Below are 23,706 nucleotides of genomic sequence, written 5' to 3'. Positions count from 1 at the left end.
TTCCATGTAACGCAGCTTCTCTGCATCTTTAGCTTTCTGGGGAGCGCCAGCCTTTTAAAGGCCACCAGGTGCCTCAGTCCTGCCAAGGTGGCATCCCTGCACCCCTCCAGCTTCTCCACACAGCTCAGCTGTTGTATCACAAGCTTCAGCTGATGCTTAAGTCCCTGATCCTCTTTCAGAGCTGTTTGTTGTGCCAAAACATGGAGCAGTTGAGAGGAACGGAAAACGCTTCGGTGGAGCCTGCCTGAAAGCCAGCAAGGCAAAGTGCAAGGCAGTGTTGCTGGACTTTTTAGGAAGAGGTCTGGGAATCTTGCAGCACTGTCTGTAGAGAGATTTCATACCCTAAGGGCTTTTATTTGCTTTTGTGAAAAAATTTAAGAGCAGGAGGCTTAGTGGGAAATGTTGACTGGCGACAAAGAAACAGAGGGGACCTTGTTCTAGTGACTTGCCTAGCTGACAAGGGCAGTTGTTTTCATGCTGTGGACCTTGGACCTCTGGGAAGTTGTGAGCTCCTTCTTGGAGGGCATACTAGTGAATAAGGGAAACCCAGCCTGGGGTACAGGGCTTTGGGGTTACTGGGGAAAGAGCTGCAGAGCAACTCAGCCGAGCAGAAACAGCCATCTTACCTTGTGGGGAGGGAGAGCAAGCTTTGAGAGAAGTGGATGAATGTCTGCAGGGCCCCATCACTCTTGCTGTGGCTCTCATTTTCTCAGAGCTTTGCATCTGAAGTTTGTCATGGGGCTTAGTCTGGTTTGGGATGTTTCTAATTGAGTCTGAATAGGAAAAATCCCAAAATGACCACTATGACTGGCCCAAATCAGATCTGACAGTGGTGTTAGCCATGGTGGGACAGAATACAGCCTCATGGGGTTTACCCTCTCCCCTCAAATTTCCAGTTCTCCTGTCTCTTCTTAAACTGACATTCTTCAACAGCTTTATTTTGCTCATCATTTACTGTTCTTTGCTTGGAAGCATCGAGAATGAAACCACTTCCTTCATGTTCCCAGTCCCCTGCTGTGTTTAAATGGCTTTATGGATCCTGCAGGCTTTGCCAACTACCCATTAATTTGTAGTCAGTCTGATCTAGTCAGTCTAACACATCTTTTGATGGCCCCATGAGCTGCCTTCCCTGTAGCCCTCTGCTTAGTTTCTGATCCCTTGTTATAGTCACAGGTTTCCCCAGGGTCTCTGAGGTGAAGCAGTTCAGGAAACCGGAAGAAAGAGCTTTGGCCAGGGGTGTTTATAAAAGATCCAGTCCCTAAAGCAGATTAGAAGTGGTTTAAGCATGCCAGGGAAGGTTGTCCTTTCTGAATCTAGAAATCCACCGCTGCAGCAGGGGGTGAGGGGTCATGCCTGCCTTACCACGTGCTCCACCACCCTCGTTAGCAGCTCCAGGACTGGCACTTGTCCTTCTGCCTTACCTCTGATTCCTTTATGTAAGCAGGTTTTCTCTGTTCAAAAGGAAAACACAGGCATGTCTGGTGCCATTCCTGCTCAGTGGATAAGCACTTGGGGCATGGTTATTTACCTGTCTTGAAAGCCCCACCCCCACAGGGGCCAAGTTGTTCCCTTCACACGTCAACGGGACTCACTTGAGCCCAGATAAAGCTGGCTTGGTGCTATTCCTGTCAGTGAGGCTCCCTGTCGTGGCTGCACACCTAATGGCATTAGCTTTTCTTAGGTGTCTTCTTCGTGTACCTCAGCAGCAGCCTCTACCACAGTGCTTCCCTACTTGGGAAAGCAGCATCGGGTGTCACTGCCACAGCCTTACCGTCCACAAAAGATGTGCCAGGCAGAGATGCTCAGAGCTGGTGGCCTCCCAGGTTTTTCCTCTCGGGTTTGGCAGTGCCCGAGGGAGGTATTGCAGAGAACAGGGTGTCTACCTCGTGCTGCTGGCCCTGAGGTGGTAGCTATGAATTCCACCACCTCCTAAACCTGCTGCCAGGGAGACTGACACTGTCCAGACCGTGGAAGTGGGGTGAAGGAAACACTGACACCAGAACAAAGCGTACCAGATCTGATTACAAAGAGTCTCTAATTGTTTGTGCTCTGTATTGTGACAATGCAGAAGGAAAAGGAGAGTCCTTGGCAGCCTCTTCAGAAGACTTTCTCCAGGGCTGGTTTGAAAGTGAGGAAAGAAGATTATTTTTTTTTTCTTTTTGGTGTTTGGGCTGCTCTGAGCCCGTGTTGTACCAGCACGGGATATCACTGGGTCGGTATGTGGACATATGTACATAAGGACCAGCTATTCTTACACCTCTCCCTCTTATTTCTTACATCTGCCTTTGTCCCAACTTTCTCCTCCCCACATCCCACCTACCCTCCCATGCTGAGGTGCTTGCAGACAAGGCCAGTTTTATACATCCCTGTTCCTCTGCCCTGGCTAAAAACTGTCCCTCTCCACCATCTGGTCAGCATTGCAGCCGTCTCGTGCCAACACCTCCCCATCCCCTGCAGGACAGCCACCTCCCTCCCCGCTCTGCTCCTCTGCCACATGGTTGGCCTCCTCGTTGGCTGCCACCACCGCGTTGTCAGTGCTGTGGGCTGGCTGGTGGTTGTCACTGCTGTGCTCCTCGGCTTCCTGCACGTCGGACTCTGCCTCCTCGGTGTCACTCCCACCTCCTGCAGCAGGGTTGTTCTCTGGGGGAGCCTCCTTCTTCCCTCTGTTCAGGCAGCAGTAGCTGGCAACGCCCAGGAAAAGAGCGGAGAGCACCACCTCTGAGCCTGCCAGGTAGAAGATCACCTCGTAGTTCTTGAGAGCATCGACCAGGCGGCCTGGTGGGTGGAGAAGAAATGAGAAGGTTAAATTCCGCCTATGGACTCCTGCATGGACAGCCCAGCTCATGTGGGGTTTGGCTGAGGACCCATTCCTCAAGGGAAGAGCAAGAAGCCTGAATATCTAAAGATCATCCTGGGAAAGAGCCGCACCGTGCCACTAGGGAAAGTATGGTAACAGTGCCTGGTTGGTGTTTTCCCTTGTTTGGACAAGCTTAAATAATTGTGACACCCTCATGTGACACCTCACTCCATGGTGACCCATCTTCTACTTGCCAAGGTGGGAAAGCCTCTCATGACTTGGCTTGTCCAGTCTCAGAATAGAAAATTTGAGAGGCGTTGCTATATCTTAAGCTATTATGGGAGGAAAACATTCTGAAGGGAAGAACAAACTTCTCTTTGACAGAAAAATTCCTTTGGTTGATCCACACCTATGCCAGAGATATTCTCAGTATATTTTCTGAATCCACTGGGGCTGGCAATGGAGGGAGAGCTCCCAGTCCTTGATGCTGGGGAGCATGAAGGGTTGCCTTGCTGCAGTCAGGATGCAGCCATGGACCTGCACTTTTCATCTTGGTCTTGCCTGCTCCTGAATCCATAAGTGACCCCCAGTCCCTGCTGCACTACAGAGACTGAAACTGGCCCTGAAACTGGCCCCAGGACATGCTGAGGTGCCTCTGGAGCAGTCATGGGAGGCATGTGGCGAATTCCTGTGCAGGTGACTGTGCCCCTGTTCAGCCAAGCCGGATGGCGGGCGAGGAGGCTGCGTGCAGCAGCGCGCGTGCGTGTGGTGTGGGCAGCTTATCCTGTGCCAAACCCCCTCGGCCCCACGGAGCGGGAAGCAGCTCAGGAGGATTACACCAAACAAAGCCACTTTGTTCAACCCCCTGCTCCCAGCCGAGCGCTGCTCTCCCCGAGTCCGAGCCGTTGGGATTGTCAGAGCACTCGAGCTTCCTGCGCATGGGGAGTCCTAGGAAGGTAGCTCTGATATGATTTTACTGGCTCCAGCACCATTTTGGGGTGACGCTGCGCTGTCTGTGTGCACACAGCACCAAGGCACAGCTGAACTGAGGCTGGAGGGCTGAGGGATGTCCCTTGTCACCACCCACGGGTATGCTTTGCTCCTTAGGGCAAGGTACTGTTAAATCCCCCTCTCCCCCAATGATGTCTCTGCAACTGCCACCAAGGCACATATTTCTTGACCCTCCCTGGCCTAGGACTGCCCCACAGCTGATGAGGTGAGACACAAATTATTGTAAGCATTTAAGGTCTTCTCTTGGCTACACCAAATTTTTCTTGAGAATTGATTGGATTTGCTGAGGGCAGGTTTTACTCATAACTGGTGGTATGTGCTGGGGAAAAGACCATTCACACCAAGGTCTTCACTGATGGGCTTTAGCCCATGTGTTAGAGCTGAAGGAAGGGAGTGTGAGAAACAGAGTGGTTCCTGCCTGGGGATTTTCCATGGTCTTGTCCCTGACTCTTCCCTGCAAATCACACATGCAGGAAACTGCACTTTGTTTGGAAATAAGCCTTTGGCATGATTTGGCTTTCTCAGATATGATCAGACACTTAACATTAATCTACACCAACCTCCATTCAACAGCCTGTTTTTATGGGCTGTTTGTGGAGCATGGACCTAACCAGAGACTGTGACCTAGACTAGACTGGCTGAAAAGCTGTGAGTGTCTTAATCCTCTTAGAAAAATTAACAGCAAATGCCTCGGGGGACTGTACAAACTGTTTCTACTTGACTGACAGCAAAACACCTGTGCCTTGGAATTGGGATCAGCACAAACTGAGATTGCTATTTACAGTGGCAATCAATGGACATGAAGGGGAAATTGAGACACACTTGCTTTGTGCTGATAAAGACTCTCTAAGGTTTGCCTGCAGCATGTGCCCGACCTTATCCTTAACATGATTCTATGCAACACTCACAGTGAAGGCAGAGATCAGCTCTCAGCTTCTAGAGGCAATTTAAAATTGAGAAATAGGGTCTTTCTTCAAATGCCGTGTCCATGCCCAACACCTGCAACACTGTGGAACAGCAGCCAAACGAATCACCTGCAGCAAGACACTTACCTGCAGAGGGTGGGCCGATGAGCACGGCAAAAGCCTCGATGAGCAGGACCAGCCCAATGGCGCTGGAGAACTTCTGGGAGCCAACGATGGCCATCAGCACCTCGAACTGCAGAGCCCCCACCATGCCGTAGGAGATGCCGAAGAAGACGCAGAAGATGACCAGCCCCGTGTAGTTGCTCGCCCTGGCGCTGCAGATGTCTGTCAAGCCGTTGAAGAGCATGGAGAAGCTGAACAGATATGCCACGTGAGGTCGGACCCACTTCAGCCCTGCCACCATGCCGCAGGCTGGGCGGGCAAAGATGTCTATGAAACCAATGATGGAGAGCAGGAACGCGGCCTCTGTGTCTGGCACGCCCGTGTCCTTGGCGTAGTTGACCAGCAATATGGGGGGAACAAAGAGACCCAGGACCAGGATGAACTTTGAAATGGTGTAAATGATAAACCCTCGGTTGGAGAAGATACTGAAATCCAGAAGCTTCTTTCCTTTCTTGGGCTTCTTCTTGGCCTTCTTGCCTTTCTTGGTTCCATCAGTGGTGCTGATTCCCTCCTCTGATTTCCCTCCTATGGGCAGCATCTCCTTGGCTTCATATTTGTCCTGAGCTTTCCCCATCTTCCGCTTCATGCCCATATCCAGGGGTCTCATGACTGCCCCACAAGTGCAGCAGTTAAGCAGAAGGCCCCCCATGATGAGGAACCCTCCTCTCCAACCAAACTTCTCCAGCAGCACTTGCCCCAGTGGAGAGAGGGAGGAAAGGAAGACAGGGCTCCCAGCAGCAGCCAGTCCATTGGCCAGAGGCCGACGCTTGTCGAAGTAGGTGCCCAGCATGATCAGTGAGGGCTGGAAGTTCAGCGCCATACCCAGACCTACATGGAAGTGAGAGCCAGGAGGGAGACAGGGAGTGCAAGAACATGAGCTGTGGTTTGCAACAAGCTGAAAACTCCCCTCAGACTATCCTAGTCTTAAAGCCCCATGATGGAATGAATGTGTTCCTCTGTGCCTGCCTGTGGGTGGGTTGCCCCTGCAGAGGATGGGCTAAGCCAGCCTGGGCACCTGAAGTGTGTTTGAACAGGCAATTGTGCCCATGTTCACTGAGCACCACTTAGGTTTCTTCTGTCTCTCTCCCCTCAGCCACAGGCTCTGGCTGTTTAGATCCAGCAGATGCATCCCAAATGGGTGCAACGTTCAGGACTAGATGCTTCCCGTGGTGTGTGCAAATAGGTGAGGGGAGACCTGGTACTAGCCATGGCAGTGCTAAAGGGAAATACAACATGGTCTTGGCTCTTCCCCAGGTAAGTGTGTGTTGTCCCCACCAAATCCCAGGGCTCTCACCTGTCAGCACACCAGCTGTCAGATAAAGCTCAATGATATTGGTGGTAAAAGATGCCAGGATCATCCCAGCTGAAGCTAGCAGCCCACCGATGAGCATCACAGGCCGGCAGCCAAACTGGTTCACCATGATGCTGCATACTGGTCCTAGGAGGAAGCAGAGGAGACAGAGTAGGAGACCAGAGGGAGGCAGGACAACTGGGAAGGGGCAGACAGCCCAAGCACTCAGGGAAGATGATGCAGTAATGATGGAGATCACTACTTGGCTGCTCAGATACACATCAGCACCCTTCTAGAAGAGAAGTGGTGGGACAACTGTATTCTGCATCATGGTTCATGACCAGGCCAGTGAGCATGAGAAGAGTCCATGGGGACATGCTCTAGGCCCATGGCAGTGTGGGGAAGGCATGAGCTGGGGAGGGGGAAGTGTGTCCAAGCATCACCTGTCCCGTAGAGCATGGCCAGCATGATGGAGGAGATCCAGGCTGTGTCACTGTAGCCCACGTGGAAATCTTTCATGAGCTCCTTGAAGTAGACACTGACGGCTTTTGGGAAGGCATAGGAGAAGCCAGTGATCACAAAGCAGCCAAGGAGCACGATCCAGCCCCAGCCACCATCTGGAGGCTTCACAGGAGCTGGGAGTTGCCCTTCCTCTGGGTCAGGTCTCCCCATCGTCTAGCCTAGGAATGGAAAGGCAGGCTGGGAGAAAGTAGAGCAACAGAGAGAGAGAGAGAAAATCTGCAGGTGCTGCAAGAAGAGAAGAGAAAAGCAGAGCAGCAAACATTTACTACAAGGTTTCTCTCCATGCCCACCATCTCCAAGCTCTGAGGGGCTCACTGGGGGAACCACATCTGCTCTTTGTACCTTCATCCTGCCAGGCCAGGTGGGATTGCTTCAGGGTGTGAGGTCATACGTCATCTGGGCAGAGGTGAGGAGCTTTCCCTGAGCTTGGGGCAGCCCACAGCTCCATAACCCCTGGCCAAATGCAGCTGAGCAGTGTCACAGCTCCCAGCTGACCCTGGAGTGCTGCATCTGATGAAGCATCAGGGTCTGCAACATCCCCCTTACTCCCTGCAGATGGTGTGAGGTGAAAGCCAGCAATATGAACCCTTTTTACTTCCTAAAATCAGCTACTGAGTCTCTCCCATCCTCTCTGCTCCAGCTGGGAGCCCTCCAGGACCTGCCCTGCCACAAAAACCTCCAGTAGTGAGGCAAGGAGATCCATTAAGCCCCCTGTGCTTTCCTCTGGGAGTACCCAGTGCATGGCACTCTCCTCCTCCCCCCACCACTTCCCTGCCATCAGGGGCCAGATTTTCAAAATAGGTGAAGGGGGAGAGCACGAAAAACCGGTGGTTATTTGCATGCCAGAGAGATTAGGGCTCTGTACCTACACGGAGGGGCCGGAACAAAGCCTAAGTGGGGAGAAGGAGGGAATTAGAGGGGATGTCTTGTGAGTTGCTCTCAGGGCTCTTAAGCTGCCCAGGAATTTTGCTCCAGCTGGCTGCTATGGGTATGTTTTTCATTTCTCCCTTAGGTACCAGGTCTCTGCCCCTTCCAGCACCATTGGCCACAGTTTCTCAGTCAGCCAGGCTTATTTTCACACCTGTATGCAAAACCATCACTGAACCTAGATTATAGATGCTCCCAAGTAGATTAGACAGGCATTCTCCATGCCTGAGCTGGGCTTTTTTTTGGGTCTGGTTCATCTCCTGTCACCGTCTTGCTGACAGAACACACATGAGTTCTCTCTCCTGCCCAGCTTCTTTGGCTGAAGGACTGCAAGATGGCAGCAGTGTCCCCATCTCTTGGCACCAGCAGTTGTGGGAAATGCCAGGAGTCACATCCTGACTAGGGACTGTCCTATGGACACCACACACATAGCTAGAACCTGGGAGTTTAGGATCTGGGTGCATTTCTCAAGGAAGTCCTGTTCCTGGTGCCCTCCAAGCAAAGGGGTTGAGCTGAGCTGATTCCCACAGCTGCTGCATGTCAAAGAAGGGCAAAACCTTTAGACAAAAGTGTGGGAGGCACAGACCCCAGGCAGAGGGCCCTTATTTGGCAAGAGGTGGTCTTACCCCATCTGCCACCCCAACTGTACCCCTCTTTCCCCCTGCCATGGGGCTTCTGCTCCTGAAAGCACAGAGGGGTTTATTCAGTGCAGCACTCAAATGCCTGCCACCACCATGGGGCCCTGCAGCAGAGCTCCCCAGACTTTTAGGATGCTGTGCGCCATAAAAAAAAGGGAGCAGAATCTGGCTCTGAGCATGAATTGGGGTAATTCCTCTGGATGGCCGTTTCCTACCAGCTCGAGAGCTAAACCACAGGGGCTGTCACAGGATACTCTAATCTCTCCCAGCCCAGGTCTCAGAGACTGTGGCAGGGGACAGAGGCATGAACTGAAAACAGGGTGCTATAAAGATGTTTTTAAGGCAAGGAATCACTGCAAGGCAGAAAAAAATAATTATACACTCTCCAGCTGCCCAGGCCTCCCCTATCACACCCTTTCTGCTGTTTTCTGGATCACTGGCACCCTGTCAGCCAGACTCAGCAGCCTCACTCAGTTTCTGCCATTTTGCCCACTGTTCCTCTCCCAGCTCCAGCTGGCTGACAAGCTAGATCCAGTTGTACAAAAGGTGTCCTGCTGCCAAAGCATGAGGATTTCTCAGCCTGTGCTGGTGCTCTATCACTGCACAACCTGCTGCACGTAGCTACTTCAAGACTGACTGCCACCAAACATAGCCTGAGATTTTTTTATCCAAGCCCCTCTCCCAACCTTGCTTTTCTTGAGCTCATCCTGCACCACTAATTAAATGAATCAATCAAACCATTGAAATCCATCTTTCCCTGAACCCTGCTGTTCCCTGCCAGCTTCCTAGCAAGAAAAAGTACTGTTTGAGTCTGGAGCTGGAGGGCACCTCTGCAGGAGCCACTAGCTCAGTGCTACAGAACTGTGTGGTAAAGCCTGAAAGCACTTTTACCTGCCTGCAGCTAGATGGTGGCTGAAAAAGGTGAGGTGCACCAGAGAAGCTCAGCTGTGGAGATGCCTCCAAAGCCAACATGCTAAGCACACCTCTGCTGGAAATTTATCCCAGCTATGAGCCAGGCAGTTCAGAGCTGCCTTGCTCCTAAACACCATGACACTTTTCTGCTCACAGCTGCACGCAGTGGTCACACCAGGTACCCTTTGCACACTCTACAGCTCAATATAATTTTCTCCTCAGTTAAGGAGTTTTATTCACACTCTGTGTGAGTTCATATGTACCTAAAAGTTAATCAGCATTGGCACCTGCCCTTCCCTGTGCATCACAGGAAGGTGAGCCAGAGCAGGCACTGCCACAGAGCTTGCTGCAGGTGGCTGCAGGAGAAGACTTGCACCGACACCAGGAGCCAGGAGCCCAGGTTGGAAGGGTGAAGACCACAGCAGGTTCAGCTGTGGCTGCCAGTCCCTGGACACACACAGAGCACAGTGCAGCCAGTGCTGGATAATGCCCAGAAAAGCCCCACTGTGCCAGACAAGCTGCACCCAGGAGGGTCCACATAATGCTCTCAGTGCCTCCACACAGCACACATGGGGTGGGGGCTCTATTTATTAAGTGCAAGGGTCACAATTCCTGCCACCAGCCTCTCCACCCCACAGACAACCCCCCGGGAAAGCATTTGCTAGAGAATTAAATGAGTGCAGGCCTGGGATGAATTGTCCTATCAGCTCCTGGAGCAAGGATGCAAGCTTGGAGCAAAGATGCTCCACAGCACTGACCTGTGCAACGAAGCGATGACCTCCTGAGCACAAGCTGAGCCTCTGAGGGTCGAGTAGATCCACCAACTGTGCTTCCTGCTCCTGCTGGCTGGCACTTCCTGGCTCTGGATGAGCCTGCTTAGATGGTCCTGCTGGATCTTTTCTCCATGGTGGGCACAGTACAACACCTGCAGGAATCTAGCACCTGTTGAGAGGTATCTTGTGCTCCGCTCCTTCCTTCGGGGCAGCTACGTCCTCACAAGACAGCTAATCCCCCTCTCAGCCTGCTTTCCTCCAGCTCCAGTGATGCTCAGCAAAGCTGTCCGTGGCTGATCTGCAGGGACACCCTGTGTGGGGGACCCCCTTGCCTCCTGTGGGTGCAAGCAGTGCCCCACGGCACTTCCAGCGTGGATGTGGGTCAGGAGCTGCTTATGGTTTCAGGTCGGCAGAGACCAGGGGGTGCTGAGCGGGCAGAAAGCACTTCTCCACTTTTAAGAGGCTTTTCCAGCCAATGGGGATGAGGTGGCTGCCTGCCACAGCCCGAATCCCCCGGTAATCCCGCTGCCCAGGGGCTCCTTGCGTTTTCCCCGGCAGAGCAGGGCAGGCTGGCAGGGGAAGATTCGGAGGGACCGGGACAGGAGGAAGAGGGGCGAGGGTGGGGGATATTGGGGATGGCAAAGGTTCTGGGGAGGATGACACCATGTGCCCACGCTTCAATAAGGGACAAAATTGGTGAAGGTTCTGCTTTTGAAGCTTCCTCAGCTGCCAGCCAGAATGGAGAAGCGCTGGCGTGGTTTTGCAGGGCATGTGCCCAGCAGAGAAGTAAGACAAGGCAGAGCAGCAGATGAATCGCTGCCAGCCGTGGCTCCATCTAGCAGATCCTGCCCACCCCTGGCAGCCCAATAACCTCCCCTCCAAAACAATGTCCCCAGCAGCTGACTCACAGGAGGTCTGGCAGGCGCTGGGGACAAGCCACTCTCTGGCCACACATAGGGGAACACAATTGCTTCCAGGGAGGGAGCTGGGGCTCAGCCCAGGTGGTGTTTTGGGGAGGAAAAGGCCTGGGCTGTAAACCCCTGAAGCCCCTCAGCGGCAGGGGGGCTGTGGGGGCTTGGCAGCACTCACAGCCAGGGTTTAATGTCTATTAATAAGGCTAATCAGCTAAGCCCTGGCCATGGCTAGCGCTCCATCCCTCACTCACGCTGCCTCTCCCGTGAGGGCTCCCCCAGCACACACAGGGTGTTCCCAGGTTGGTGAGGCCCCCACAGCTCCTAGGGGAATGTTTTTCCCCTGCACCGAGCAGCCGTGGGGGACCCAGGGCACTCGTACCAGCAGTGGGCAAGGAGAAGGTGGCCACAGGTCCTTGCTGCCCTCTGGTGACAGGACAGACGGGGGGACTGGGGGGACAGCCAGCAGCGGGCAGTGCAGCCATCCTGGTGCCCTCCACACCCACCCCTGGGCTGGTGACTGCCCCGTCTGGAGCCATGGCACTGCAGTCATCATGGCCCCAGTGCTGGTAGGGAGAGCCTGTCCACCTCCCCCTGCATCTTGTGACCGAGGTGATGTCCCAGCCGCTGAAATGGACACAGAAGATGCATCCACCATTAAAAAAAACCCATATATTTTCCACAAGACAGTACATGAAGGAGCAGGGCAGTGGTGCTGGACAGTGTCACCTGGCCCTGCCCTTGCCCTGACACTGCCCAGCAAGGTGAGGGGCTGCACCTGGGCTGAGAAGGGGCAGGTGCTGCTGCAAATGGACACAGTTGTCAAAGGGGCCCAGGCCAGACCCCACCAGCCAGACCACATCACTGGAAGCCTTCTTGTAGCCTTCTCTGCTGGGGTTCATTCTTCTGGTAGCAAAGGAACTGTTTGGTGAGAGTCCACAGCAGGGAAAGCGAAGCTTCACCTTCAGCATCCCGACAGCACTGCCGTGGCTGCAGATGATCTTAGCCAGCCCTGCCTCTGCCTCCAGCATCATCCCCTCTCCCAGGCCACCAGCACCACTAACAAACACCAGACTTCTCCCTCCCACTCAAGCCCAGTAACACCACAAGGAGAGGGAAGCAGGAATCAACCCAGAAAGAGCAGCAGAGATCTGCTTCCAGCTAAAGCACACCGGACACCCAGGTGAGATGGGTCCCATTGTCCCAAAGGTGTGGGAGGGGAAAAGAGAGTTCACTCCATGAGTGGTAGCACTAGGTTGCTGCCCAGCTGGAGGTCACGGCGTGTCACTTCTCCTCCTCCTCCTCTGCTGAAATCCTTCCCCGTTTCAGCCCTGTTTCATCGGATGACGGGTGCCGAGCGGTCGTTGGTGACTGTGGGGCGCAGCTTGACTGTGGCAAAGGGGTTGGTACCTCTGCAAAGGGAAACAACACAGGCAACCCTCAGGAAGTCTGCAAGTGCCATGCAGGGATCCCTGTGACCAAGCAAAGGCTACTCAGCCCTGCTGCACAGTCACCTCCATGCCAAGGAGTAGAGTGTGGTACAAGCTCATTCCTCAGTATGTTTTTTCCATCCTTGACACACCCTGCTGCACATTCCCATGTGGCTCCCCCTGGGCTCTCCTCAGTGCTTCTCGCCCTCCCTCTTCCACAGGGTGAAGAAGGGACACCAGCACATGGCTGTCCCTCATGATAGCACTCTACACTTCTAAGAGTGTACACCGACCCTCCAAGCAAGGAGCTGGGGAGCAGAAAAAGGCTACAGCATCACACCAGAAACATGGAGACACCAACCCAGCTGCAGGGGGAAAAAAGCAGGGATTTATGGCAAGTCTCATCTCCACAGACCTGACTCATCAAAACTTAAAGCCATGTCCTTCATGCCTTAGCCCTTTCCAAGCAGGCAGAGAAGCAGTCATGTAGCTCCCCACTCAGGCTGTGAGCTGCAATTGTGGCCCTTCCAGAGTGGATGTGGGTCTGGATGTGTGTCCAGGGTGCTCAGGTCCTACCTCATCTTATCAGAGCAAGGATAGGAACTTCCCAGTCAGCAGAGACCAGCATGGACTATCTCTGCCTCCTGTCCTGGAAGGAGGGCTGTGCATTGCTTTTCTCCAGACACTTCCCTGTCCCTCCCACATTTAATAATCCAAGAGATTAAATACTAATAGCATTGTAATAATGCTCCTCCTGTCAGATGATGGCAGAGCAGAGTTCCATGTCTTACTCACCGTGGGAAGAGTTCAGGGGGCTGGTCAATTACTCCTGATTTCTGCAGTGAAAAGAAAAGCAGCAGTGAGAAATCTGGAGTGGGGAATGAAGAGAGAAAAGTGGGGCAGGCGACACTGCACACATGGAGGAAGATTTTACCAAACACTTAGGTGAGTTAGGAGCCCAAGTCCTCTTAATAGGGCTCTGACTCCTTATTCATTCAAGCTTTGCAAAAGTCCACAAATTCCCCACTATAGACAATACCCTGAATTTTGTTATTGGGGTTTATCCCTACACCACAGGTTCCTTATTCCCCTAGGATGTCTTCCTTTGTTTTGGGGAAGAAAGGAGATGACCCAGATCCCCAAAGTGTGATGTCTGAAGAGCACAGCAAACAGTGACAGTCTGAGCTACATTTCACCCTCCAGCACAGCCAGAGATGCCCCCTCATGCTGCCCACACACCCTGGCAAAGAGTCTGTCGTCTGTGCCCTCGCATGCTTCCTGCATCCATGGGGAACTCCAGAGCACTCCTACACCCTACACCACATTTTACTTAAAAGAGGACAGACCTGATGGGCTAAGTTGGCCCTGTGGCCCTTATTCTTGGCCAGTAGATAATGAAGGATCAGTGACAACTGACCTGCTAAAGTATTCTGGTGGCAGACAAAAAAGTCACACGTGGCTATCTGTGATCCAGTGGGGAAGTCACACCCATTTGGTCGTGGCTCAACTGGGGGATGTCTTTGGCATACATTTAAAGCAAGGCTGAGTGTTTCCAATTGGGTCTTTTCCTCCGTTCTAATGAGGTTCTGCACTCTGCCATGCTACTCCAAATGCTACACACATTTCAGCTACACACTCCAAATGCAACACACATCCAGTCCCTAGCCCTGGGACTGGAGGAAAACCAGTGACCCAGAGGGACAGAGAGGCTGAAGAGGCTGCTCCCCTGTGTTGTGTAGCCTGAGGCTACCTGAAACCACAGAGCAGAATATAAAGGGCAAAAAAAAGAGTAATTAAATGTTGCAGTTTTCAGTTCTTTGAGCTAATTGCTTGCAACCTTGCGCTGGCCTGAAACCAGTGACATGGACAAGGGTTTCCAGCCCTCTGTGAGACTGAGAAAATAATGCCCCTCAGGCAGCATTGTTCTTCCTTCTGCCAGGTCCTCACCTTTAACTTTGTTTTCCCCAGTTGATTCCCCATTGCTGGAGGCAATGATAAGTGGAGGACTTCCTTCTCAGTATGCCATCCATAAGCCATGGGTTGGACACAATTTGTTCTAAGGTTCCAAAAAATGGCTGTGCCCTCAGCCTTTGCTCCCAGCTTTTCCCTACCACAGCTGTGACTTTAAGCCAGCCCTAGTCTGAATTTAAAAGGGGAGACCTATTAATTTCCTCCCCATTCTCCGAAGGGAGAAGAAGGATGGCATCTCTGTCAGCTGGTCACCCACTCCCAGACCAGCCTGGTCACTCCATGGTCCTACTCTTAGCAGGAAGAGGTGCTGCCCTGGAGCCACCAGAAATCAGGCTGGGAGGTCATGGAGAAAAGGACTGAACTGAAGGGTCCCTGGTGAGCAAAAAGAGAGAGAAATGAGAAGGGCAGGGACAGAAAAGCAGTCCCTTGGGGGAACAAAACCAGGCACAGAGGATCTGCACACGACAGGAGGACTGGCAGGGGTCAGGCTGGGTGAGAAAGACTGGAGCTAACAGGACCCCTTAAATCAGGAAGGCAGCAGGTCCCTTCACCAGCATCTGAAAGGTGATTTTCTGTCTCTACCAGCCAAAGCAGAAAAGGTGTGTCTTGGAGGATGAAGGTCAGATGTGGCTCACTTCACACACACCCACCAGTCACTCCTGCACTCACCTTGGAGCCAGAACTGACTGGGGCAGCCACCCCACTCTGGTGACTGCTGGCACCCACTGAGAGGGGAGGTGGGTTTGGCAGGCTGGGCTGGGCAGCAGCAGGCCAGTAATTGCCAGAGGAAGGAGTGCTGGGGCGATCCAGGATGTCATCCATACTGTGACTGCTTCGCAGCGGGAAGGACCTGAGCAACAGGAGAAGACAGTGAGGTGGGAGCCAGAGAGCAAGGAACAGGGAGCAGCACAGGTGCTAGGCACAACATGGGGTGTCTCTGGAGGAAATATATGTGTCTTGGGCTGGCCTGGTCGCAAGCACCTTTGAGATGGTATTGCACTTATTGTGGGAGTCACCTAGGGAGGCCTGCGAGATCCCAGTGAGGCTCTTGGCAGGTTCTCCAGCACAGGAGCCCTGCAGCTCCCCATGGGGAACACTAAATAATTACCCCACAGGCATTAGTGGTGTACCAGTGGTGTACTGGTGCCTGGCCAGTTGCCCTCCTGTTACCTGGTATCTGGCTCCTCCACCTCCCTCGCATTCTCCAAAGGCTTGACATAAGCTTCAGGGAACCAGCCACACCTAGGGCACAGGAACAGAGACAAATGAAGTTCAGACAACCATGGTTTGTGGCTCTTCAGATCCAGTTGCCCAACCCTTCTGATCTTCACCCACCCCACGCATCAGCCAAGCCATATTTGCCACTGCCACATGTGACAGGGTTCCTGCATTTCTTTCACCCATAGGTGGGGCACAGGGTTATTGTGGCACAGACCTTGAGCTTGGAGCAAGCTTATCTCAGGAGCTGTGCTAAACCTGTGCTCCTGGGGGCAATGGGGGTGCAATCCAGCAAGAGACACCACAAGGAAGCTGTGGAAAACTCTTCCTGGGATTTTACAACAGCTCCACTCCAGCTCGCCAAAGAAAGGCACTGCTCTTTTTCATCTCACACCTGTGAGCATTCCTGCAGAGCATGGTGCAGGGATCCCATGTGGAACAGGGCAGGCTTTACACACAGGTGTTGGCCAGCAGTGCCTCAGGGAGTAATTCAGTAAGTGTTGGGTGCAGCAGTTTCCATGCCCTGCCTGTGCTGGAGGCTGTGGCAGCAGCTGCAGCGTGAGCTAAGAAATGCCATGCCTCTCAGGTAACTCCAGCAGTTCATGGCCCTGAGCTGGATCCCATGACAGGAGTCACTCAGTCATGCAAGCCAGGAGGGGATCACTGCATCCCTGCCTCTTCCACCCAAAGCCCCTGGAGGTTTCTCAGGCAGCCCATCCTCATCAGCCCTGCCACACTGCATCTTCTTGGCACTGAGAGCCCCCATTCCTGAGGACACAGCGTTGTCCCACTGAGATGGTGGGTGGCACGCAGTGCCCAGGCCAGGAGGCCAGCGGGACAATAATTTTGGGCTTAACCCTCCCAGCTCCAGCCTGGGCAAGCCTGCATCTGGCCAGTTTACAGCACCAGAGCACTCACGTGGATGAGCCCTCCAGTTTTCCGTAGAGCCAGCCGTTCTGCGCCTCCGGCATGAGCACGGCGATGACGTCCCCGGGCTCGAAGCGCAGCAGGGTGCGGTTGGCGCCCGTCGTGTGGGGCACGATGGCCTGAACTCTGGATGTGCCACTCCTCTTCCTGCCCTCGCCGCCGCTGCTGGCCTCGCCAAAGGAACCTGAACGGGATGTACGACCCGTCGGGAGCAGACCTGTGGGGAGGCAGCCTGGCTGGAGTCTGGCATCCTCCTGCAGGACCCACACTGCCTCAAGGGCACCAGTGCTTCCCCAGCCAAGGAATTATTCTAGTGGAGGAGCAGATGGCCTTTCAGGGAGAGAGCAAAGCATAGCATGGGAAAGGCATGGTAAACATCCGGCAGGAGGCAATCAACTCAAGCCAAACCCATTTGCTTTGCACTGTGTCCTCTTTGGCCAAATGCCTGGAGCATAGGCACTGCATGCCCTGGCTGATGCCCTGCCTGACAGTCCTCTTCCCAACCTGCTAGAGCTACTGACTATCTGGGTAATTTTTCTCTCTCTCTTTTTTAAACTATTATAAGGATTTTAAGGTGAATTTTCTCAGGAAGGAAAAGCAGGCGTGTCACGAGGTAAGTGGCTGGGTTTCATAGGGCAAGCTAATATTTGGTCTGGTAATATGGGGGAAGGTGCTTTACTAAAATGTGAACACTAGCGAGAACCTGTGTTTGTAGTTCAAGGAGCCTTGAAAATTGCACATTCTTAAGTTCCCCAGCTCACACATCCAGCCAGGAGGCCTGGCCTTGCCCTGGATGGACTCTGCTCTGAAGGCTGAGCTCATCTTCTGCTTCAGCCTTACCCTCTACAGCTCCCAGAGGCACTGTCCTCTCACCATGCCCAGGAACGCAGCTGAGGTCTGGTGGTCTGACAGAGTGGTGGTCTCTTCCCAAACCCAACCCTCTTCCCAGAGAGGTCCAACCCCTGTGTCTCCCCAGAGCACTGCTCCCTGATCCCAGTGTCATACTGGCTGATGGTGTCCTCCGCAGTGGCCGCCTGGGAGACTCTGGCTGAGGAGACATTCTCATTTCTGGAGGGTCTGGAGAGAAGATGCTGGATCTACTCCCAGTCATAGAAGAAGCAAAGTCCCCAAGGGGTCTCTGGGGCTGTTGGAAGGAAAGGGGGTGAACACACATCCACAAAGGCTGTTTTAGGCAGGAGATGCTCTGAGAGATATACAGTCCCTCTTAGAAAGCCCAAACTCAACGCATTCCCCCATTGCAGCCCATTTCATCTTGGCCAGGAAAGGCCACTGCAGCTGGACAAGGCAACAAATACCATGGTTGGCCAAGGACTGACCTTTCCCTGCAGCCTCAGCACCACAGAACTATTGAATACTTTGGGTTGGAAGGAAGCATTAAAGGCCACCTAGTCCAACTTCCTGCACTGAGCAGGGACATCTGCAACTAGATCAGGTTGCTCACAGCTCAGTTCAACCTGACCTTGAATGTTTCCAGGGATGGAGCATCTACAGCCTCTCTGGGCAACCTGTTCCAATGTTTTACAAAAAAAGGTGAAGCTGTCTGTGGGGCTCCTCACCATCTCAAGGTGGGTGGGTGTGAGCCGTCCTGATGGATACCCCTGGCTGTGGGAGGCTGAGAGCAGACCCTGTGAGTGGCTGTTTGAGGGGTTGCGGGTGGCTTCCAGCTGCTCCTTCCACCGTGGTGTCTTGGTCTGGATCATGCCCCGGGCCTGGGGAGAAAGAGAGAAGAGGGGGTGATGGGCAGGGCAGACCAGCCACAGAGGAAGCCTAAGGCTTACACGTGCATTAAAGACCAGATTCTCCTACAATTAGGCTTGTGGGAATGGCCAAGCAGCTCCCTGAAGGAAGGAATTTCCAGGATGCCACCATCCAGGAGAGATCCCATGGTCCCAAAGACCCTGCTAGAAACACCTACAGCAGCCTTGCATCCTCCATCACTCACCCAACTAATCCCATGTCAGCACCATCCTCAGCCCCAGACATGTTGTCCCAGTCTAGTACAGCCAGCCTGAACCTCACAGCAAGAAACAAAACAGTTTTGTACCCAGTCCACCCACAGACATGTCCTTCACCTAAGGGGTGGCTCAGCCCTGGCTCCCTCCAGCAGGCATCCTCCCCCTCCAGCCCTGCTCTCTGCTCCCCCAGCTCTGCTCCCCAGCACATCAGGGCTTTACCCTGCTGTAAAACTGGAGGAGAGTGTTGTAGAGCATCTGGTGCTTTTCAGCCAGGAAGCGGTAGCGGCGTTTCTCCTCCAGCTCAGCCTCCCTCTGGCTCTCAGAGACGAATGCCTGCATCTCCGAGCGCAGTCGAATCACATTTTCCTGTGTCACGGGGCAAAAAGGGAGGAAGGGATCAGTGAAAATACAGCAGAGAAGGCTCAGGGGAAGGGTTGAAAGGAGTCATCATGGCTATCAGCTTTCCAGTCCACTTGCAGTGCTGGAGCAGCTGAGAGGAGCCAGAGCAGAGTGCCAGGGACTAAGTCCTTGCTCACTGAGGCTTCCTAAATGAGGAAAGGGCTTGGCAGGAGTGAGTACCACAGGTCAGTAGCACCCTGTAGAACAGGAGTTTCCTACTTTCCAGATAAACCTGGTGCCTTTTGAACATGGGGGCAACCCCTTGGCTAGGCTGCTGAGAAATCAGCCCTGGCTTCAGAGAAATCATCCAGTTCTTTTTCCCAACTGCCCTCCCTGCAATCACTGCTTACCTTCATCTCCCGGGCGTTTTTATCACGAGCTCTCTCCATTCTCCACAGCTCTGCCATGCACTTATCCAGGTTGGTGGCTCTTCGCTGGTACTCCAGCTCATACTGCTTCTGGCTCTCCTGCCAGGGAGAACCAGGCTCAGTAAGGAACCACAGACCCAGAAACACCATGAGGCAGCACTCTGAGTCCACCTGCAATCAGGCTTCACCTTGACCTCTAATAAAAAGTCCTTCTTTAGGTTTCTTTTCATTTTGAAAGGCTCCAGAGTGGTGATGAACCTCCAGATCTCAGGAGCAAGGACTGGCACCCAGCTGCCCCAGCACTGGGAGCAAGTCCCCAGGGCTCTGTCTCCCCCTGAGACACTACCCACCAGCATGGCCAGCTGGGCCACAACAGCACAGGACCCACAGCTGTGCAGAGCCTGTGGTTTGGGGAAGCTGCAAACTCTGCTTTTGAGATGCCAAGTCTCTCAGCCCTGCTGAAGCATTTGGCAAGTGCCACTGCAGGACAGCCACCTGCCCTCTTTAGCCCTTCATCATCACCTCAACATGTGAGGTTTGTTTCATGATGGGAGAAGATAAACCCCCCTAACTCCTGCTGAGAAAAATCAAGGAAACACCTCAAGTGCTCAAGCAAAAACCCTTGGGTGAAGGGGAGAGGGAAACAGGGAGAGCTGAGGAGGAGCAGGGAGTTCATCACTTACACTGATGAACTGCACATCCATTTTGCTGTTCTTCTCCATGTGCTGCAGCAGGTCCACGTGGAAGGTCTGAGCCTGAAAGAGGTGAAGGAGCCATCACCCTTATCCCTTTACCATGTGTGATGTTGCATGCACTGTGATAAGGGATGGCTGATAAAACCTACTGGGCACGTGGTTCATTCCCAGTCAGGCTCTGGGCATGCCAGCCCTGTAACCTTCCTCTGCCACGTGCAGCAGGGATGGCAGGGAGGCTGACACCTCCCGGAAGGCATGTGTGAGGGCAGTTGATGGGGAGAATATGGTAAATGCTGATAAGCTGTGTTTAAGGAAATCACTTTATTTTCCACCTCCACCACCCCCCAGGAAAACCACTCACCACAACTTCCAAATCAGAGCTCAATAATCTCTGCGTGTCAGACATCTGCATCAGAATTTCACCTTCAGGGGAAAAAAGACAGGAAATGGTGAAAAAATCCTGTGGCCATTTTCTTGTGTGCCCAAGGAGGCAGACCCACAGCATGCAGCTCAGGCTGATGATACATGGCTGTGAAAGACCACGAGATATCACAAAGCACTGCTCTCTGCACCCTGAGAGAGGTTGGAAGCTTTCCTCCCAGGCAGTGCCAGTGCAGGGTTACTCCAGCCCACATGGTGGCTGGACCAGTGCTCTGCTACAGCCCCAGATGTCAGCAGGCAGCCTCTCGTCTGCCATGGGCTCTGGGTGCTTGGTTTCTGCTCTGCCACAGCCCCTGCAGGCCCCATTTCTAACCCAAATGGCTCCCCAGATGCAGTGCACAGGTCTGGCTGTCCTATGGGAAGGCAGCTCCAGCACCTGCTCCGATGCTGTGCATGGTCCCACATCACCAGTGTTGGTGTTAGGAAACCAGGAAAGGAAGACACTGATGACAGGGAGCAGAGGAGCTAGCCGGGAGGTGCAATGACAAAAAGAGTCGGCTGGAAGCTTTTTGCTAAAATGTTTAGCAGTGGAGCAGTTCCCTGCATTTCAGCACTTGCTACCAGGCTGCAGAGTTACTTACACTGCTGAGTGTAAGGCCCTCAACCCCAACCCTAACCCACCATTCCAAGCTGCCATTCCAGCTGCTTGCAGGCTCAGCAGGACAAGACCCCATCAGCTGTTGTCAGTGCATGCTCCCTGGCCTTTCCCTCACACGTCCAAGGAGGAGAAAAATACTTGCTCCACTATGAAAATTTCCTCTCTTGGGGGCAAAAGCCTCCACAGGGACTGGTTTCTGTGAGAGGTCCATCACTGAAGGTCCATCCAAGGAGCTGGGCTCACTCATTGATCTCAAAGAGATACAGGGAAGAGTGCTGGGGCTATGAGAAATACTCAAGGACACACAATAAATTTGACTCTCACCACCTGGACAGGGCCTGGTAAAGAGCACCACCATTTAGAGGAATTGTCTCTCTTGCCCCAATACCTGGAAAAGGACCAGCTTAGGGAGAAGGCCAAAAAAATGTGACTGTGGCTCACCACAGGACAGAAGATGATGTGCAGGAGAGCCTTACCCAGCATGTGTGAGGTGGAGCTCTGCAGTGCTTGTTCCCCAATCTTCTCGATTGCCTTAAAATACACCTCAGCTGCTTTGGATAATGCTGTGAGAGAGGAGAGGGATGGTGAGGGTCTGACCTGCCTTCCCACCATCATCAGCTCCAGCAAGCAACACACAGAACAGCCACCTCGCTCATAAGCACCCCATCTCTCCCCATCAGCAGTTGGTCCTGGAGCTGAAGAATACTTTAGAGCAGCTCAGGGCACATCAGAGGTGGAGGACCAGCAACCTGGTGATGCCCAGGCTGGATGCAGCACTATGGGCTGGAGCTATGCAGGACCCCACTCACCATGGAAGGCACGCAGGTAGTTGTTGCCCAGGTACACCAGGTTCTCCAGCGCAGGGTTGAACTGCTCCAGGATGCTCTGTGGCCAGGCAGAAGCACATTAATGCCATTCTTCCTCATGCCCAGAGACCTCAGCAGGTCAAGGCTCCCCCACTGTGGTTTGGCTGGGTGAGAGCCCCCTCTGGAGCACTGGAACCGAGGCAGTGTGCAGCTGTGCACAGCCAGATCCCTGCATCAGGGCTGGCTAGGAACTTCAGCTGCCCTTAGCCTTCCCAAGCCAGCCAGGAGAGGAGCCAAGCCAGAGGGCAAGGTAGCCCACTGCGGAGCTGAGTGGTTGCCTGAATGAAGATGGCTTTCTCCCAAGGTCCCACACCCACTGCAGGCAGGGGAGTAACTCCAAAGGGATCTGAGCAGCCTTTTCCCTCACCCCACAGCCAGCCAGAGAGCCACTGCTTATTATCCAGGCATGAACACAACCCTTTCCTGGCCAGGATGGGATGAACTGCCAGACTCAGCAGTTTAGTAAGAGAAGGGATGGACAACCAGCTTCTCCGCTTTTACTTGGATTTATCAAAGGTGTCCATTGACTACAGAGAAGTCCAGACTGGAATAAACAATTCCCCACTTCTCTCAGCCAGCACTGATAGGTGTAGGGAAGCATTTATGAGCTCAGAGACACTCTTTCAAAGGAGGGGCAAAACAGCCGATCGTACTTTTTCCTACCAGCAACCAAGGTGTGTCACCCTTCAGGCTCCACGTCCAAACCACCCTGGCTGCCCAATTCCTTCACAAATCTGCCTTTAGGACCCACACCACACTCTCCTCCTGCCAGCCATCTGCTCCCAAACACAGCCCAAAGCCCACAGGAGCTGCTGCATTCAGCCTGGAGAAGGATTCAGCCCTCAGCTGCCCACCCAAGGGAGCCTTTGGCAGAAAACGCTCATCTCCCACCCACACATCTCCCAAATGCAGACAGGAGCAGCCTTTGATGCCAACACTCACCTTATAGATGGAGATGGTGGATCTGTAGGACAGATCCATCTCTGGAGCTTATTCACTCTCCCACAGAGAAGCAAGGAGCAAAGGAGAATACAAGGTGCTATACTGGCCTGGAGGACCCTACTGGAAAGAGCCTGTCACCGGCAAGGAAGGACAGCAGGAAGACACAGACGTGGTACAAAGGGAGCACTGATGGAGTTTAATAATTCACCAGCCAGGAGGCTGGAACTTGATCTCTGGAAGTAACCAGACTCTGGGGGGGGAGAGAGAGGAATCCTGCGACAGCCAGCAAGGACATGTGACTGCCTCTTTGCATTATTGATTGCCAGCTTGGTACCCAGCCCTGCCTGTCCTGACACCTGCGGCGCCGGCCACCTGCCCGCGTCACCACCTCATGGCTCACTGCCCCCAGCACTGCCACCGCTCCAGCAGGGCTTGCTCAGTCACTGTGCTGAGCAAGGGCAGCATCTGCAGGTCTCTCTCATGCAAGCACCTCACTGAGTCAGGAGATCCCTATCAGGTTGTGATCACAGGCAGGGGGGAGCATAAGGAAAGCTCTAAACAAATTTTAACTCTTCTCTGCTTGTTATTCTCCCACTCCCAGTCTCAGAGTGACTTTCTAACAGTAGGAACAGGCTTCTATGTGAACCCTTTTCCAGGTTTCACCTCTGGTGAGCTGGGAGCAGCGCTGCCATTGCAATTGCTCCTGGGAAGAGAAGCATCAAGCAAAACTCAGTGTTCTATTTTTTAGGCCTGGCCATCTCCAAGAGGATTCTCATATTGCAGCTGGTCTGAAGCCTCTCTGTTCTGGTTGCAGCTCCTGTGGGACAACCAGCCACTCACACCACACACATGGTCCCAGGACTGGCTGCAGACAGCTCCTTCACCTCTTCAGCCCATACAAAGGGTACAAATCCTGTGTCTCAAGGAGCTCTTTTTCTGGTTTTCTACCTGTAAGAAATTCAGAGTCTGCAAGCCTAGAACTCCTCTGGGAACTTGGAGGATGGA

The 23,706-nt window shown here is 53.4% G+C and overlaps 2 protein-coding genes across 2 annotated transcripts; both read right to left on the bottom strand.

The window, feature by feature from the left end:
- Positions 1 to 2,016: 2,016 nt before the first annotated feature.
- SLC16A8 (solute carrier family 16 member 8) lies at positions 2,017 to 11,410 on the bottom strand. The gene is made up of 5 exons (XM_085048782.1): positions 9,945 to 11,410; positions 6,631 to 6,867; positions 6,191 to 6,334; positions 4,861 to 5,724; positions 2,017 to 2,775 (listed from the first exon to the last, which is right to left on the bottom strand). The coding sequence occupies exons 2-5, from the start codon at positions 6,857 to 6,859 to the stop codon at positions 2,384 to 2,386; spliced, it is 1,629 nt and encodes a 542-aa protein (XP_084904908.1). The 5' UTR covers positions 6,860 to 6,867; positions 9,945 to 11,410; the 3' UTR covers positions 2,017 to 2,383.
- Positions 11,411 to 11,527: 117 nt separating this feature from the next.
- On the bottom strand, positions 11,528 to 23,638 carry BAIAP2L2 (BAR/IMD domain containing adaptor protein 2 like 2). Its single transcript, XM_085048783.1, has 14 exons — positions 22,702 to 23,638; positions 21,703 to 21,778; positions 21,370 to 21,456; positions 20,216 to 20,277; positions 19,843 to 19,914; positions 19,142 to 19,258; positions 18,612 to 18,758; positions 17,994 to 18,146; positions 17,422 to 17,560; positions 16,408 to 16,633; positions 15,442 to 15,513; positions 14,941 to 15,121; positions 13,096 to 13,136; positions 11,528 to 12,282 (listed from the first exon to the last, which is right to left on the bottom strand). Exons 1-14 carry the CDS (start codon positions 22,738 to 22,740, stop codon positions 12,207 to 12,209), a joined length of 1,488 nt encoding a protein of 495 aa, XP_084904909.1. The 5' UTR covers positions 22,741 to 23,638; the 3' UTR covers positions 11,528 to 12,206.
- Between the last annotated feature and the right edge of the window lie 68 nt (positions 23,639 to 23,706).

The sequence above is a fragment of the Lichenostomus cassidix genome, chromosome 1Aa, assembly GCF_008360975.1.
Source record: "Lichenostomus cassidix isolate B80296 chromosome 1Aa, HeHo_3.0, whole genome shotgun sequence".
In the NCBI taxonomy this organism is placed as follows: Eukaryota; Metazoa; Chordata; class Aves; order Passeriformes; family Meliphagidae; genus Lichenostomus; species Lichenostomus cassidix.
The sequence above is the reverse complement of the archived record's forward strand: the minus strand, read 5'-3'. Positions and strand labels throughout refer to the sequence as shown.

Excerpts from the sequence above, each read along its gene's own strand:
- SLC16A8 (XM_085048782.1), bottom strand. The coding sequence starts at position 6,859 with ATGGGGAGACCTGACCCAGAGGAAGGGCAACTCCCAGCTCCTGTGAAG. Across the intron at positions 6,335-6,630 it reads GGCCATGCTCTACGGGACAG|GACCAGTATGCAGCATCATG; the intron begins GTGATGCTTGGA and ends GCTTCCTCCTAG. Across the intron at positions 5,725-6,190 it reads GACAGCTGGTGTGCTGACAG|GTCTGGGTATGGCGCTGAAC; the intron begins GTGAGAGCCCTG and ends ACTTCCATGTAG.
- BAIAP2L2 (XM_085048783.1), bottom strand. The coding sequence starts at position 22,740 with ATGGATCTGTCCTACAGATCCACCATCTCCATCTATAAG. Across the intron at positions 20,278-21,369 it reads CTCCACCTCACACATGCTGG|GTGAAATTCTGATGCAGATG; the intron begins GTAAGGCTCTCC and ends TTTCCCCTGAAG. Across the intron at positions 19,915-20,215 it reads GCTCTGATTTGGAAGTTGTG|GCTCAGACCTTCCACGTGGA; the intron begins GTGAGTGGTTTT and ends CACCTCTTTCAG.